We start from the raw sequence: 18,650 nt of genomic DNA, 5'->3' as shown, positions 1-18,650 counted from the left end.
AACGACACTAGGCCTGAGGATGAAGTATGAGACTTTGGCACCATATTTCACACTCGCTGTGGCAGGCCTGAAGGATGGATCATTAGACGTTTGCCTCCCTTTTCCCTCCACTCTATCTTTCTCTCTCTCACTTCAGCCTGCTCCCACTTACACCTCCTCTTTCTCTCTCCCTACTTTATCTGCTCCCTTCCCTCCCCCTCGAGCTTGGTACTGGCAGCCGAATACACATATGCACTATCTACATTGAGAGAGATATAGACTCCCGTGGGAGGACTGTGTTGTGGCTGTACTGTAAGTTCCTTTGCATTCATGGGTCTGAGAGCGGCAACACGGAGGATTGGTTTTTGCATTCCACACACCACAAAAAATGGATTTATTTCACTTTTTTTGTGCATGTGTCTTGTTATGTTAGTCATTTCTCGCTATGCTCTTCCCATTTTCTTTTTTCTGTATTGACAGAATTTCTCCATCTCTTTCGTGCCATCTTTTTCTGTGCATTATTTGATCCCCGGTTTGAATCGCCGAGACACACGTCTTTTGTGCGGCGGTGCAGCCTTGCCTCTTGTTGATAGTTTTGATGTGCTTGTATACGGGGTCTGTGCTTTCAGGGCAGGGTGATATTTTCTGACTGACATATAATCCAGTCTTATTTTACACGTACAGTAGGCATATGCCGCACTCATTAAAATGATTTAATGCTGGCCTTTTCCGAATAAGCAGCTTGTGTATGAGCGGGAAGGAAGCAAGTGGTCATTAAAGCCCCATATTTACAGCGCACATCCTTCTCTAAATCTCGCTCTCCGTGCATCTATGTGTTCATCTCTGTCTGTTTGCTTATGTTCACACATGACAGAGCTAAAAGTGAGAAGACAAACGTGCTAGCGTGCGTTTAATTCCCAGCTGTGCATGTGTTTTGTGCACGGATAAGGGTTTGTACAGTTAATAACCGTTGTAAACAAACATGCAGGATGAGATTAGATCAGACTGTAACTCCTTTAACACCTCCCGCTCCCAGGAGCACCTCCCATGATGAAACACCTCCTGCTCTGGATTTGTCAGCAGCGTTATTAAAATCACTACAACCCAATCTGATGAACTTATTGATAAAACTAATGTACCAGATCTGCCCTAATTGAACTGTAGAGATAATTCAGCTTATCGCTCAAGTTGTAGCTTCAAGTGTCAGGCCTTGAGGCACGATCGTTCTATAGAGTGTAAAACAATGAGAAAGTAATGTTTTGGTTCAGTGTCATAAATATTGTTGAGATACAGTCATGGTCGAGTGCTATCTGATTCTACACCTTTTATATCTTTGCTTATCTTGAATGGAGGTTAAATGGACTGCTTGAGAGGTGTGTGGTTGTGTGTGTGTAGCTTTGGTGCCTCTAAATCTTACCTGGTGGCTGATATTTCATGGAATTGTTGTTTACGGTGGAAAGGGCATGAATCTGTAATGAAGCAATTTATTAAACACTCTACTCGCATATAAAAGGGTTTTTTGTTTTTATTGTTAGCAAATTGTTTAATTGTAATGACTATTTGCACGAGGTGTAAACATCACTGTGCAGCTATTTGCACCCCAATAGTCTGGTGGAAACCAACAGAACTAGGAAAAAATGCATTGTCAGAGAAGTGGCCTTGAATTCTTTCTTTCTTTTTTTCTCAGTGACACAAGTTCAAATCTGACTTGTAATTCCACATACCAATTTATCTATCCAGTATCCTCTCTTACTATCTCTATTATTAAAAAGAAAAATAAATAAATAAATAGTAAAATAAATAGGCAAGTAGTAAGTAATATATGAATAAAACATGAAATTTTGAAGCAAAACTGAAATAATATTTTCTCTCGTAAAATACTATTTGGAAATACCAATAAAACAATCTTTGTTTTATTTACAACTTAAAAAAAAATAAGACTGTTACAGTGTGTATGTAAATTTATATAATAATAATAATAAAAACAAACTATTTATACTATTAGTAATTGTACTATAGGCAATAAACCATATGTGTGTTATTATATTACATAAGACTGTTATTATAAATTATATAATATAACGGTACACACACACACACACACACACACACACACACACACACACACACACACACACACTATTTTACTATATATACTATTATAAAAAAGAGTATACAGTAAATAGTAGGCTATACATATGTAATGTAATATGTACATTGCCGTTCAAATGTTTGGGGTCCGCTTTCTGCTCAGAAAGGCTATATTATGAAATATTATTACAAGTTAAATAAGCTGTTTTCAATTTTGATATATTATATAATAAGATATATTTCTGACATAAAATATATGTATATGAACATACTGTATGTAAATATTGCATATAGATTTTCAGCAGAAATCATAGTAATATGCTGATTTAGTGTTCAAGAAACGTTTCTTATTATTATCAGTGTTGAAAACTGCTGCGCTGGTTAATATTCTTGTGGAAATCATAATATTTATTTCCAGGATACTTTGATGAACAGAAAGTTTGAAGGAACAGCATTTTTATTTTTAACATTATAAATGACTATCACTTTTGACTAATTTAATGTATCCTTGCTTAATAAAAGTATTAATTTCTTTAAACGAAAAACCTTTGAAAAGTATTGTAATGCTAATATGTCGTGTCACTGATGATAGCTCTGGTTTGCTTACTAACAGCATGTGATTCTTTTGTCTTTGCAGTGCTGGTGCTGCTGATTGTGACAATGAGGAGGAGGAAGAAGGAGCCTCTGATCTTGGACGAAGACAGGGACGTGCGGGAGAACATTGTGCGCTACGACGACGAAGGTGGAGGCGAGGAAGACACAGAGGCCTTTGACATGGTGGCCTTGCGAAACCTCAATGTAGTGAGAGACAGCAAAGCCCGCCGAGACGTCACCCCGGAGGTGCCCACCCTTTATTGCTCCCGCCCTCCACCTTACAAAATCACACCAGACAACGGGATCTTCCGGGAGTTTATATGGGACCGCCTGAAGGACGCCGACGTCGATCCTTCCGCACCTCCCTACGACTCCCTGCAGACATACGCTTTCGAGGGCAGCGGCTCGGTGGCCGAATCCCTCAGCTCCCTAGACTCCCTGAGCTCAGACTCGGAGCAGAACTATGACTATCTGAGCGACTGGGGACCTCGCTTCAGGAAGCTAGCCGACCTGTACGGCCACGGCGACAGCAGCAATATATTCTCCTCCTAGCCGGGATTAAAATTCCTGCCAAGGTCTGCTCAATCAAGGGCATAATGGAAATGAACAATGATCAAGAGAATACCACTGACTCATTGATGCATGACAGAAGAGGGGAGCAAAAAAGGGGAACATTCAGTACGGAGGGGGAAGTTATATCTGCAGAGAGCAGCAGTTTTGATAGCCAATTGACGGTGGGGATTCGAGTCGGAAGCACTTCTATTTAAATTGCAGTTAGATGTCAAGACTGGACTCGGGGTGTGGTTGCAAGCTCCCAAAGAGTAATCTTCAGGCCCAAGAGAATAATGGACAGTAGACCGCAGGTCCATGTGAGCTGGTCCAGGAATACCAATTGTTTCGAAGAGACATTTGAAGTGCTCTCCCCATGGTTATAAATGAGAACAGTGCCATCCAGCTAGCCATACAGCAGCGATGCTCGAAAGATCAATGTTTCTGTTCTATCAGATATTTCTATGACTCATAGGTTCTTTGAAAAAAATCAATATGAATTCAACAACCGCTATCCTTTCCAAACGCATTGCCTAGCAAGGAACCGCAACTGTAGCTTTGTAAAATATCCTTTACCCATAGCTTCATGTCTGTTATCAGGCCTTAGTTCCACGCCAAAATTTGGCTCAAGACGCATCGCTATCACAACCTCTGAAGTATCCTGCAGTTACGCCGACCAAAATACAAGTCAAACTTGTAGTGAATAGACTTTGATGTATCAAGCAGGACAGGCCGGAGTGGATTTAATCATTGAAAATGTATAGTACTTGCCTTTCAGTTGAGGCTGTCAACCTGAGTTATTTTGAGATGTTATTTTGTAAGTTTGTAGAGAGAACCCTTATGACAGCGAGCGTTTGAAGGGGAGTCTTTTGTATTAAGCCTATTCCTTTCTCGAAAACCTCAGTCTCAGTGGAGAAACTCAAAGCAGCGAAATGTTTTTGTAGTGCTCTATGCTGTCCCGTGTACAGTTTTTTTTCCACAGTGGTTCTTGCTGAATATCTTGTGAGAGCTGTTTGTTTTAAAGCAGGCCTGTTGTCGATATGAGTCGCAAACTGAAGGGAAAAAAGAATGTAAAGAGACATTATCCTAAATAATATCTGGCGACGTGTGAAATGGTGTATAACATACGGACAACACAGACCTTACTACTACTACAGTATATTCAATGTTTAGCTGTTCTACGACAGGTTATTTTCATGATTTCGAATTGTAACGATATGAAATGACTGTAACACATGCTCAGTCCTAAAGCTGGGAAGACATTTTGTACAGATTTTTGTAATAAAGTACACAAATTGCAGCACACGGTGTGGCCATTTCCTCATGACTGCATTCATTCATTCATTCGGACAGCCAGACAGTGGTGCATATTTTGATGTGGAGATCTCACTGCTAAATTGGCTGCTTTTGTTTGTGGAACAGGGTGGTTTGCACACAGACATGATGTGTAATCAAGGCTAGACGAGAGAGCCAACGGAGCCTTGAGTTTGATGAATGACACAAGGCTTGTCAGAGCATTTAAAAGGCCTCGGCTAAATTAGCCTCAGAGAGAGGAGATTGATGATTCAGTTAGTGAACGCAAGCATACATCCAGAAATACGATCGCACGTCTAAGAGCAGGAAGACTGGGTGTGCAACTACACGGTCGGACACGAAGCTTAGCCTATAAATTGTCTCGCCCAGGCTAGTTAGATCCCTCCAACGAGTGCGTTCAAACTGAGCCTAGTCTCGCTGTCGGACTCGAACACAGCTTGACTTGTTAAAATGGCAGTTTTTCCACGAATGCCTGTTGCAGCCTGGCCCCCGCGATCGCAGTGTGAGATAGCTGTGATCTTGTCTGAGTCATGAAACATGTTCCATTTTTGTTTCTTCCCCAACAAATTCTGGCATTCGGATAGATGCTGTAAACTGTTTTTCAGATGGCATAAGCATTTGGAGATTGAATCTCAGTGTCCAAGCCATACACGCTTTCAATTTGTTTCTTTGTTCACATGCTCAGTATCAACTGTTGTTGTGCCTGTCAAAGCCAGAGATATAAATTCAATTTGAATTCAATAGGATATATTGTCTTTTGTCCAGTCCGGATGATTATAAAGTGATCATTTTATGCCGTCAATAATGGATTTGGCTTTCAATGCAAGCGATAACTTGTCATTTTGTTTGATTATCTGACTAAGGGTAATAAAGACTGAGAATACTGTCTGTGATCATTAGAGGGAAGCTGCTATCAGAAAGCAAATGCAATTATTTGTTAACTGGCTCGCTAAATGAAAACTAAAAGGGCAATTGAAATCTCGTTTGACTTGGCACTAAGTAATAATAAATACAGTTTTAATTAAGCAAGTCACTGCAGCGAGCAGATAATGCAAACAAAGGAGGATAGGGTCACCCCATCATTGTTCTCTTTACAGACATGAGACTCTAAAACACATATATCAAAGGGACTGAAAATCAATGTCGCCTTTTTCTTTTCACGAGTTTGATTCTGTTTACTTTTCCGAACTGGTCGCTGTTTGATTCGGGATTACGGTCATTATTTGGAAATGATCTCATAAGGCACATGAGAGGAATGCTGGGCTTGTTACAAGTGGCTGGTGAACGCAATGGAGCTTAATAAAACATACTGAAAAGAAAAATCATTAATTCGCTGTTTCGAGATCTCAAGCAGACATTCATAATTTATTCAGAATAATTATAAGAACAGCTCTGAATAGAAAGCGTGCTCATCCTGTCCTGTTTCTTTTTTATTTACTTCACATTGAGTTATGTCTTTTCTTAATGGCTTCATATTTTTTTTTTCATTAAGTAATGTGAACTCAGTGTCAGGCTGAGAGTGAATGCCTGGATGTCTAAGTGGTCTGTCCTGTCGGAACAGAGGAGAAGGCTTATCTTTATTGTGGCAGACAATCAATGCCCTGATATTCAACAGCTTCTTCTCAAAGACGGTGTACAGAGGGACATGTTCATGTTTGTAAAGGAAACCTCTTCAATTTGTATGTCTAACTTTTAATAAAATAATTAATATTGTTTCAATGAGAGTACAGCGCGAGGTCATTTCAGCTGCTCAGTTGCTGAGTGATTTAAAAGTGTGATAATGATAACTCCAGTCCAGTGGCTGATTACTTGGAATTAATATGACTTATAAAATTAGTTTAACACCACAGAAGTAGTCCTTACTTTCTCCTCAGTTGATTAGCATGATTTAACAAGTAGTTTTGAAATGGCACCATTAAATTGCTTTGACAAGCACAGTGATGTTTTTCATATGAAACGGGAAGTTTGAGTGAGGGATACTGACAAACATGGAAGCATTTTTCCCATAGGGATTTTTAAAAAAAGTGTTTAAGAGTTATAGGACATGAACTTAAAACAGCTTCAAAGTTAATCACAACATTGCAAACTTTGATTTGAAGCAAAACAAAAAAAAGTATTTGAAATTGAACAAAAAGACAAGTCTGTCCTTAATGGAAGGAAACACTACAACCCCAATAAGTACTGTGAATGACAAAATCAAATAAAAAACAATGGAGAAATAAAACTACTGAACATGCTGGTAATCTATAGAAACAATATATTTTATGTTTATTGTAAAATAAGCATGTATTTTGAGAGTGTGGGGAAAATCATTTACACTGCATCATTTGCAGTGCTTGTGGGTGTTAAAGTGTTCTTATGGTGTGATTTCTTTTTTGCAGTTGTCTGACTAATGGAGATTTCTTTGGTAATGTAATATTTCACCAGGAATTTCTCTGTTGAATATGACTATTTAAAAAATAAGTTGAAATAATGTGGACTGATGGTTTCAACAAGAGACTATACCATCGATTAACCATCTTGTAGCTCACAGTAGGTCTGTTGTTAATGATTTACAAGTTAACTTTCAAAATCAATTCCCCTATTGATAAAATAAATGGGATTTTTACTTCTAGAACCTGACTGCTCCACTCTATGGGCTTTAGCTATGGCAGCCATGAACCAGTGTCTGCATACTGTCAGAATATGTAGCCTACAGCATTTTTTTTGGAAGAAAGTCATGTACAGGTATCAGAGACTCGGGCCCGCACTTTCACTGCCCTCACAGATTTTAAATCAGTTTGACAGACATAAATGTCAAAGACAGAGCTCAGCAATCTTGATTGGAAATGTCCCTTCTTGTTTGACTAAAATATGACGGCTTCAGGCTTTCCATGAAAAAGTGCGGTCCATTTAGAAAATTAACAACATTAATAAAGTCTCCCTAACACAACAGAATACCCGATTCTTGCTTATACGGTTCCCATGAAACACTTATAAAGCTCACGCTTTGGATTTATAGCTTTCATTACAGTAACGAGATGTTAGTGTGCGTGTTAATATATTGCCTCCTTCTCCTCAGCGGCGCTCGTTGTATGTCCACAATGGCACGAGCGCTGCCAACGACACTCACTTCGCCATCGATTTCCTCTCTAAATTAAATATACGATTTTATGCATTTAACAAGATTGCTCCAAGAAAAATCCAATTACCGCTTCAAGCCAGTGGAAAACTCATTAAAACAGCCAGGATAATTATGCAAGCAATGGCTGTTTTAAACCAAGCAAAAGGCTAACGAAGAATTGGCAAATTTTATGAAAGCATCCGGGATTCAGGATGAGATTGAATACCACGTAATATTATTTTTTAAAACGAGGTTATAATAACAAAATAATAAGAGAGATATGCAAAGCAAAGCCTTTAAGGGCTCTTCTAATGGCGTTCTGATCGATAATTTTAAAGAGCACGTCTTAGATCTGTATTCACAATCAGGCACATCCAGTGCCGGCCAAATGCAGAGCTGTCTGGTGCAGACTGCTGTTTTCAAGTCGTCTATTGACATTCGCGGGGGTTTGTCCTCTAAAGCTAAACCCTGGGTTGAGTGTTGACTCTGTGGCTTGTGTATGTTTAATGTAGTATGCTGTAGTCGCATGCACATATCTTCACACTGCCGAGTGTGCCTTTTATTTGCTTTGAACTGACCTTGGGATGACTGTGATGCTCTGCTTTGAAGTGTTGATTCTGTCAAAACAGTCATATATACACATACATAAAAACCTCTGCTTTGTGTTGCTCTCTTGCTCGCTTTCTGTCTATATATACAGTGCTTTGTGTTCAGTATATGCAGTATAAATTACAACATTGTTTATTGTGGAAAAAAAAAACTTTGAAGGAACTTTGCTGTTTAATATTTTATAAAAAGCACATTTAAAAAATACTTTTGCAGCAGTTGACAGCTGTGCGCACAGTTCAAATGCTATTTCAGACTTTCTTACGGCCAGAGTTGCTTGTTCAAATTGGTTGGATGATGCTTGTGCTCTGCAATTTTCAAGTAGCGTGACAGATTCTCAATTGGAGTGAGATCAGGGTTTGACTGGCCCATTTCAACATTGAATTTGTTTGTTCTTTAGCCACTCCAATGTTAATTTTTGTCCAGCCGAAAAACGCTCTCATGAATTTTAGCAGGATGAAATACGTATCTGTATTTTTCTGCATTTTACACCATCTATTGTTCTCTTTATTTTAACAAGATGCCCAGTCCTGCTGATAAAAATCAGTCTCACAGCGTGTTGCACCGCCACCAGCACACTTCTCTGAAGGTATGGTGCTTTTTGGAGGTGTGGGCAGTGTTATATTAGCACCACATGCATGGCTTTGAATTTTGGCTGGCAAGCTCTATCTTGGTGTGATCTAACCATGAAATCTTTTTACACTTTGCAATGGAGTATGCGTTTTGACAATCTTCAGACGTGCCTGTAATGGTGCCTTTTGTGCCACTTTCCTATATACAGGTCAGCATTCTGCAGAATTATGTGATTGACTGGTGCACCTTGACTCCATTCAGAGCTGCTAAACTCTGTAGATCATTCACAGCGGTTGGCCTTTTCATGTTTTCTAACATAAAACAATATATATTGCATATTGGAAAGATTTCTGGAGGATATTATGGCAGTGAAGACTGGAGTATTCGCTCCTGAAAAGTAGATCTTTCTCATATTCAATAGTGTTTTATATATGTATGTATATATATTCACATTTTTTCATTACTCTAAAGCTGAGACAATATGCTGTTATTGACAGAATTATTTGTTTTTCAATGTGCAGCTGCACACATTTGCGTCCTTTTGATGAATTAATAAGATATCATACATCTCTGGAAATGTTTTAAAGTTATTGACTGTTTTTATTTATTTATTTTTACATTAAATATATTTGATAGTGTGAATCTAGCCAAAAGAGTCCCAGAGCTGCTCTCAGTGCCTGTTATTAAGGCTACAGCTACATTTGCACATTTCACATCTCACAAGAACACAGTACAGCACAGAGCTGGGAGAAGTTCAAATTCTTGCATTTGCTTTAAAAATAGCAGATCATTAACACACACTTCAATTTCTCAGGTTTACTTGAGGAAAAAAAGAACAGCTACCGGTTTTTGCCTTGTGGTTGCCTTCTATTTTTTTTCTTTTCAGTCAATTGCTATGATCAAAATAGGGTGCTTGAACAGCGACGGAAGGAAAAAACTAGCCAAACAAGAGCAGGAGGACGTAGCTTGAGGGAGGGCAGTTCCCCCAGGGAAACCGAGAGCAATCAGACACACATAGAGCTATCAGAACCTCAATCTGCAGATTAGGACAGACAGGCCTCAGGCTGCACAACTTTAGGATAAGACAGACCCTCTATGCCTTTCTTAAGTGTCCGCAAATCAACTGTAAATTGCCACTCAGAAAATGAGTTCTCTACACCGACAGAGCAAGACTAGTTTTCGAGCCTCGTAAACTCTTTCAATTATCTTTGGAGATAGGCCGCCAAGCTGTGTGTCACAGTTGCAGAGTTTTGTGTTGGCTGGTAGAAAACTTTTATGAGGGGCAGCAGGCGGGAATGTCATATCTAGATCATGGCTCATCTCAGTTATCAAGAGGCTCTCAGTTAGAGTTGAGTCTTAAGTGCTCTATCTGCTTTGATACTCTGTCATCATTCTTCAGCCAGATCTCTTCGCTTTCCTTCTGTTAAATGCTGCCACTTCATATCAAAAGCATGTCATTATACGATACATCTTCTTGCATCTTCAAAAGAGATGTTAAAAAAGTGAAGTGCCATACCACAAAATGGACCATTCTTTTGTGATGAATATTGTCGGCAAGCCACAAGAGAATGTGAACATTGTCATACCACTTCACGTCCTATGCAGACTCTGAGCTCCTACTGATTCTGTTGCCTGGAATTAAAACACAGCCTGTTTAAAACCGATCCACAGATGGTGAAGAGAGTTCTACCTGCGATCGCTGAACTGAGGCTCCACCCACAAGCAATGATGTCATATACGAACGCTCCAACTTAGGAGTGATCAATGAGTTCTAATGTAGACAGTGATGTTTACTAATTTACTAATTGCGATCATATCATTTTTTTTAAATATTATAGTGCAAAAATTTGTGCTCAGCTAAATTTTCTATTAATATACTTTCAAGACGTGTCTTATACACTCACCAAGACTATATTTATTAGGTGCAGTAAAAACAGTAATATTGTGAAATATTATCAGTATTTGAAATAGCTATTTTAATTTATTTAAACATTTAATTTATATGCAAACCTGAATTTTCAGCAGCCACTATTTTCAGTCTTCAGTGTCACATGATCCTTTAGAAATCATTCTAATTTCCTGATTTGGTGCTGAAGAAACATTTTTTTTTTATTGTCACTGTTGAAAACAGTTGTGATGCCTAATATTTTAGTGGAAACCATTCAAGATCAAAAGAACAGCATTTATTTGAAAAATAAATCTTTAATGCATTCTTACTAAATAATTGTACTCAACCAAACTTTTGAACAGTATACTAATATCATTGATGATATGGTAAAATAATAAATGAAATTAATCTTGAAAATGCAGCTTTATTATGTATTTTCTATGATTGCAGACATATTTTTTTAGATTTCTAATCTCTTTCTGGATTTCTGTCATTTAGAATGTGCAGATCTGTTAGATTACAAGCATTTTGAAAGTTAATGTTACAGATTTAAATGTAGAATATTTATTTATATATATTTATTGATGTGCCAATAATATGGTTGAAGTTGCGCATAAAGGGTGGTTTCTAGACTTTAGAAATCATGCACTAATGAGTAGTACCATAATCAAATGCCAAAATTGTAATGATCCAGTGGGCGTTCTGCTGACTTCTGCATCTTCATCCACAGGAACAACATCTCAAGGGCACAAGATATTTGGTATACTGTGCTTGTAGCCAGGCTTTTGAATGCCGTATCGGAGGCTGGAACATTTTGTGTAAATGAAGTTTGGAAAGAGATTGACCTGCATCCTTGATCACTGCGGCATCATTCATTCTGATTAGGGCACAGATCCACACGACTCATCTAGGCTGATCTGATGGATTAGCCGGCCAGACTGAAGCCTCCTACAAGAATTCAAAAACCCTTAGAGTTTAATCACCCTCAAAGCTGGTGGATGACAATATTTAAGAATGGGCAGACAGCAGCAGACTGGATGCATAACAACGTGATGTAACTATTTCTTAATTTTGTTGGATAAAATGCATAAGTGAGAAACAGTAGCCTCTCAACTGTGATGCCATTTATTTCTCCTTCTAAATTTTACCTTCTATCTGCAGTGCAAATGACATTGTAGAGAAAAAGACCTTCTGCAAAGTCACTTTGATTGGATCGCTATAAACTTTCTATTCTGATAGAATCCTGAAATTTTCCAAGGTTTCCACAAAAATATGAAACAGCACAACTGATTTCAACACTGATGATAATAAGAAATGTTTCTTGAGAAATCAGCATATTAGAATTATTTCTGAAGGATCACATGACACTGAAGACTGCAGTAATGACTGCTGAAAATTCAGCTTTGCCATCACAGGAATGACATTTTAAAATATATTACATGTAATATTTTATATTTTAATATTTCAAAATATTACCTTTTTTTACTGTATTTACAGTTTTTTTTATATATAAATGCAACATTTTTCCCCCCTGAAAGCATTAGTTAAAAGACTTTCTGAAAAATTGCTGAAGCCTCAACACACTCAAAAAGCATGAAAATAAAATAAAATAAAAATATCAGTAACAGTATTAATCATAAAAAATAAGATGACAGTAATACAAATACAATAAGCATTCCCCGGTCCACAAGACTTTAATGAACATACAAATAGCAAAAATCCGCCTTACAGTTGCATGCTATTTCTTTTATATTATTTTCTTGTCCCTATATATTTAATTTTGTTACATTAATTGTATATATTTATTTTTATATTTATTTTATCTTGCACTGTAATTGCTGTTTTGCTATTGATATCTAACTATATGTTGTGTACAGTACTGTCTTCTCAACTTGAAATTTGAGTTGTGTCCATCAAATTTGTTTCTGGTCAGACTAATCTGTGGTAGAGGTAACTAAAATTATTGGGTGACTCTAAATATCAGACAAAAACTTGTATTACCTAATGGAGTGAGAAATCTTATAAAATAAACTGAATTTCAACATGAATCAAGCAGACTTTTCCTCTGTGTGACACACCAGTCTGAGAGATGAAACACAAAATAAGGCGATTAGATCAATGAATACAATTGCTCATATGGTTGGAGGGACTGAGTTGGACTGCCCTGTCGACTAGATTGGCCATCATCAGTCGCAGCTATTGGAAAACAAGAAGAAACAAAAATGCAGTTTAAGTTTAAGTTAATCATGTAATACACCATTGTTGTGGTGTTTCTATTTAAGGCCGTTTATTGAAGGCAAACCGCTTGCAAAGGTGGTCTCTCATCAGTTTTAGGACAGCAAGGGGTGTGGGAAGTGTCAGCACTAACTATAGCAGAGAAGCGTCAAATTGAACTGTCAGTATGCCACCCGGAAAGCATCATGGGAGCTGAAGAGGAGAAACGTTATGGTCTTCATCGGTTTGTGCGGGTAAAAGGAGTGTGTGTTTTCAGCAGCTTTGAGGTGAAATCAAAGTCTGTAGTGTTATTTACACACACAAACACACACACACAAGTCTCTACAAAAAAAATCAAATGCCTTTGGTGTCTCTCTTGAACACCATCACTGGTTGACTGAGAGCGGGGAGATTCTTTGACCCGGTCCAAACATCAAGAAGCCTGTTTATACTGATTTAAGTCACTGCCATTAAATTATACATATTGTATTTGCATGGTTCTGTGCTGAAGTCTCAGCCTGTGACATCTGAAGGATTTTTGAGCTCTGTGAATAGGAAATGATTGACAGGCACCACTGACTGCATACCATCAGCATATGCTTATTCTGACTGATATAGAGCAGTGTTTGCATTAGCTGAGTTGAATCTATCATACATTGCCATCATAACTTTGATATTTTTTGAATGCTGTCTTGGAGATCCGCCACAATTTTGTAGAGATTGCTGGGTTACTGGGTTAAATGACAAATACTTGAATAAAGACACACATTTGAAGTGTTTCATTTTATGGGTTGATTAATTAAAATAAGAAAATAAGAAATGACAACTGTTATTGTTTCAAAATGAATTACCTTTACAAGAATCCTGAAGATAAATAGCTCATTTGAGTAGCAGTATTCATCTTAAATTAAGAACCAAGTGCTGGCATCATCTTAACATCTTTAAAATCCAAATATTTTCGATCACTTCAAAGGCTGACTTCTCTTTGCATCTATGCAATCTATGGTTGCTAAAAGATGAGTGACATGTTGATGTTGGAGCTTGATCCCAAAGAAAGAACCTTCAAGGTTAGAAGAGAAAACAGAAGTGAAACATGCCGCACAACAGTGAAGATGCGTGGCCTTAAACAGCTAGTATGAAGGAAGAATTCACAATAACCACTCCGTTTCTGTGAGGCAGATGAGTTTCTTGTTCAAGGACAAGAGGTTGAAATACTCACAGAGCAATGAAGAAAAACTCTGAGAGGGGAAAAATACACAAGTTATACATTTTGCCCTGTTTGAACTCCTGCAGCGGTGTTTTGAGCATCACATTATTTTGTCAAATGATAGCAAAAAAATCATGTGTCTTATCTAACATTTAATTCTGTCTCTATATCAATATCTTTTTTGTAATCACTGTGTAGCTTTGAGAAGCATTTTCCTCACTAAATTAAGATCATTACCATTAACCTCACACAGGCCAATCTGATGTTCCAACAGCACTACTGTAGGTGTGGTAGGCATATTGCTTTAATTATTATTATTATTTACCAGTAGGACTGTATGATATCTGTATAACAGCAGTCTTTAAATACAAGATATTTAAAGTGTACCTGAATTTTACTTGCAATATTTCCACTTCAGAACAATCAAATACACTTAAATATATCTTTAGTTGGACTTCAGCACTACTTCCACACAATTAAAGTAAAATACTCTCCAGACTGCCCTGTCGACTAGATTGGCCATCATCAGTCGCAGCTATTGGAAAACAAGAAGAAACAAAAATGCAGTTTAAGTTTAAGTTAATCATGTAATACACCATTGTTGTGGTGTTTCTATTTAAGGCCGTTTATTGAAGGCAAACCGCTTACAAAGGTGGTCTCTCATCAGTTTTAGGACAGCAAGGGGTGTGGGAAGTGTCAGCACTAACTATAGCAGAGAAGCGTCAAATTGAACTGTCAGTATGCCACCCGGAAAGCATCATGGGAGCTGAAGAGGAGAAACGTTATGGTCTTCATCGGTTTGTGCGGGTAAAAGGAGTGTGTGTTTTCAGCAGCTTTGAGGTGAAATCAAAGTCTGTAGTGTTATTTACACACACAAACACACACACACAAGTCTCTACAAAAAAAATCAAATGCCTTTGGTGTCTCTCTTGAACACCATCACTGGTTGACTGAGAGCGGGGAGATTCTTTGACCCGGTCCAAACATCAAGAAGCCTGTTTATACTGATTTAAGTCACTGCCATTAAATTATACATATTGTATTTGCATGGTTCTGTGCTGAAGTCTCAGCCTGTGACATCTGAAGGATTTTTGAGCTCTGTGAATAGGAAATGATTGACAGGCACCACTGACTGCATACCATCAGCATATGCTTATTCTGACTGATATAGAGCAGTGTTTGCATTAGCTGAGTTGAATCTATCATACATTGCCATCATAACTTTGATATTTTTTGAATGCTGTCTTGGAGATCCGCCACAATTTTGTAGAGATTGCTGGGTTAAATCAAAAGCTGACAAATACTTGAATAAAGACACACATTTGAAGTGTTTCATTTTATGGGTTGATTAATTAAAATAAGAAATATTTCAATGACAACTGTTATTGTTTCAAAATGAATTACCTTTACAAGAATCCTGAAGATAAATAGCTCATTTGAGTAGCAGTATTCATCTTAAATTAAGAACCAAGTGCTGGCATCATCTTAACATCTTTAAAATCCAAATATTTTCGATCACTTCAAAGGCTGACTTCTCTTTGCATCTATGCAATCTATGGTTGCTAAAAGATGAGTGACATGTTGATGTTGGAGCTTGATCCCAAAGAAAGAACCCTCAAGGTTAGAAGAGAAAACAGAAGTGAAACATGCCGCACAACAGTGAAGATGCGTGGCCTTAAACAGCTAGTATGAAGGAAGAATTCACAATAACCACTCCGTTTCTGTGAGGCAGATGAGTTTCTTGTTCAAGGACAAGAGGTTGAAATACTCACAGAGCAATGAAGAAAAACTCTGAGAGGGGAAAAATACACAAGTTATACATTTTGCCCTGTTTGAACTCCTGCAGCGGTGTTTTGAGCATCACATTATTTTGTCAAATGATAGCAAAAAAATCATGTGTCTTATCTAACATTTAATTCTGTCTCTATATAAATATCTTTTTTGTAATCACTGTGTAGCTTTGAGAAGCATTTTCCTCACTAAATTAAGATCATTACCATTAACCTCACACAGGCCAATCTGATGTTCCAACAGCACTACTGTAGGTGTGGTAGGCATATTGCTTTAATTATTATTATTATTTACCAGTTTTGAGTAACTTACATTTTAGACAAAATGACAGTTCATGTATATTTGTTCCATTAGTGATGAATCAGCATGAACAAAACAGTTGAGTGAATGATTCATTGACTCACTAATAAAAACAGTTGATGAATTCAGAAACCACATACTAACATACTCATATTATTTCTGTTAAAGAAATATGGTAAAAATAGTAAGAGAAGTATGCGGTTCTAAATTCAAGTCTTTTGTTTCCTTCCTGAAATAAACAATGTTCTGAACAAAGTCGCCCCAATGTGCATACTGTCCATCCTAAATAGTATGTGAGGTTAGAATAAGTGTCCCAAAGCATAGTTTTCTGAAAAGACTATGCCAAAAGTTTCCAGATGGCCTGTTTCTGGTAGATTTCTGAAGTGTGGACAACCCATTGTGCTTCAGAGGAGGATTCTTCAGAATGCCCTTAAAGTGGTTTGAGTTAATAATAATAAATATATAACCTGATGAAAAATACTTATTTAATGTCATCTGTGGTATATTTAATCTGCAACAACTTTTGTGAACTTGTGTAAAAATCCAAATAGCACAATAGCGAATGCGTTTGGCCATTAACAATTCTCAGCATGTGCTACTTCCAAAACCGTAGTAAGAATTGTTGAGTAGCATAAATTAACTGAAATTAAATGTATATATGAGGAAATTAATTGTAACAAGATGACAGGGTGGATTCTGGTGAAATGATTCATGTAACCATAAGGCCTTTCACACCGCAGGAACCTTTCCATAGTACCAGAACTAATTGTGGAACTACCCACTTTTCGGCATGTTCGCATCGCCGGAACTGGGAGCGATTTTAGTACCGGACTGCCTTTTTTGAGAACCAAATTAGCTCCAAATTACCAAATTAGCTCCAAATTAGCAGGGTCTAACCAGCACAACTGGTACTAATCGTGACATAAGTAGACATTGATTGGCCAAACGCGTATGAAAACGCCCTCACCCGCCATGATTTAAAACTCTGTGTAAACATACTGTAAGCATGTCAACTTATTTCACAAGTATGGAGAACAGCAATAGATGGACGGACGCTGAAGTGCAGGCACTTGTAGCAAATGTAGCACTGCCAGTTGTCATTGGAGATTCTTAGTCCTCCTTTCCATTCTTTCAATCGCTTTACGCATACGTCGACATTCCGTGTCCATTATTGTGAAACCCGCGAGACACAACAAAAACACAGCTCCGATCACAGCAACCTCCATCCTCCTGTTGTTAACGTAGTTCTTTGTTTCTGTTGTTGAACACCGTGCACAAATGACATCGCTGTCAACCGGTCACTTCTTAGTACACACTCTTGGTGCGAATGCAACCCTTTAAATGGTACTGGGAAATAGTTTGCGCAAAATCGTCCCAGTACTTTAGTACGGTACATTTAGTTCTGGAACTAAAGCGGAGCGAAAGGGCCTCATGTGACAAAGTGCGCAATTTTATAACATGGTAGTAGGCAATGTCCCGAAGATATGCCTTGTACAAATACCCACACTTGCGGTCTTGGCCACTTGAGGAAGTAAGGACAGGAAGTAAATGCGCAAGACTGTCCCGGGTCTTAAAAACGCCAAAGCGCAGTGCCCTTAACACACACTAAATCCCCTTATCTCGAATACCACTCCGGAGCGCTATTCGAGGCTTAGTGTATCCCATCATGCATCATGTTCTGGAAAATAAATTGTGAGACCTTTTGCTGAGATCTCGCGAGAGGTCACGGAAACCTTTCCAATGTAAGTTAAATATGAATATAATAATTAGATATTATTACATATAATTTGGTAGAATAATAAAGTGTTGCACGTTTTATTGGTGCAAAGATGAGTAGTGGTGATATTTATTTTGTACAACATTTGCAACTGCTTTTTATCACTTAATTAGGAGCACCACAAATTAAATTGTGTCAGATTACTGAACAGGGTTGATTTTAAAATGCAAAGTATTTAAAATGAAAATAAAGCTATGTAAACACTTGTATTTTTACAACACTATAAGTGTGTCCCATGAGGTAATGAAAAGTTCTACACACACTTTTGGTCTTCATCCTCACTTGAACACTTGGCCCAAGTACAGGAAATACATCATACAGTATAAGTAGTCAAGTGGTCAAGTGCAAAGACCACAAATGTGGGTATATGGACAAAGCATTTCTATTCCGCTACACACTTAAAAGTTTGTATAAGCAGTAGAAAGAATTACTGAATGAAAATCCCTACCACTAATACACAGACACATATTTGTCTGAAGCATGCAAACACAGATATGCAGAGTGATACAAACAGTGAAAAACGGTTTTTCATAACCTCGACTCCCTGAGATACTGCATCAGCTAGACGCATATGGGAAAAAAGCCTTTTTCTCCTCAACTGAAGCCTTTTCATTCATGCAGTGAAACTGCACGACCATTGGTTCGTGCAGTGTATTAAAAACGA

The 18,650-nt window shown here is 37.8% G+C and overlaps 1 protein-coding gene across 1 annotated transcript in view; it reads left to right on the top strand.

Annotated features, from left to right (window-relative positions):
* Positions 1-4,507, top strand: part of cdh7a (cadherin 7a) — a 60,613-nt gene extending 56,106 nt beyond the window's left edge. The window contains exon 12 of the mRNA XM_016271409.1: positions 2,708-4,507. Coding sequence (XP_016126895.1) covers positions 2,708-3,216 — 509 coding nt within the window. The 3' untranslated portion in view covers positions 3,217-4,507. The remainder of the gene's footprint in view (positions 1-2,707) is intronic.
* The last annotated feature ends 14,143 nt before the right edge of the window (positions 4,508-18,650 follow it).

Source organism: Sinocyclocheilus grahami, unplaced genomic scaffold, assembly GCF_001515645.1.
Source record: "Sinocyclocheilus grahami isolate Dianchi unplaced genomic scaffold, SAMN03320097.WGS_v1.1 scaffold5.1, whole genome shotgun sequence".
In the NCBI taxonomy this organism is placed as follows: domain Eukaryota; kingdom Metazoa; phylum Chordata; class Actinopteri; order Cypriniformes; family Cyprinidae; genus Sinocyclocheilus; species Sinocyclocheilus grahami.
Note: the sequence above shows the minus strand (reverse complement) of the source record. Positions and strands in the feature narration are given on the sequence as shown.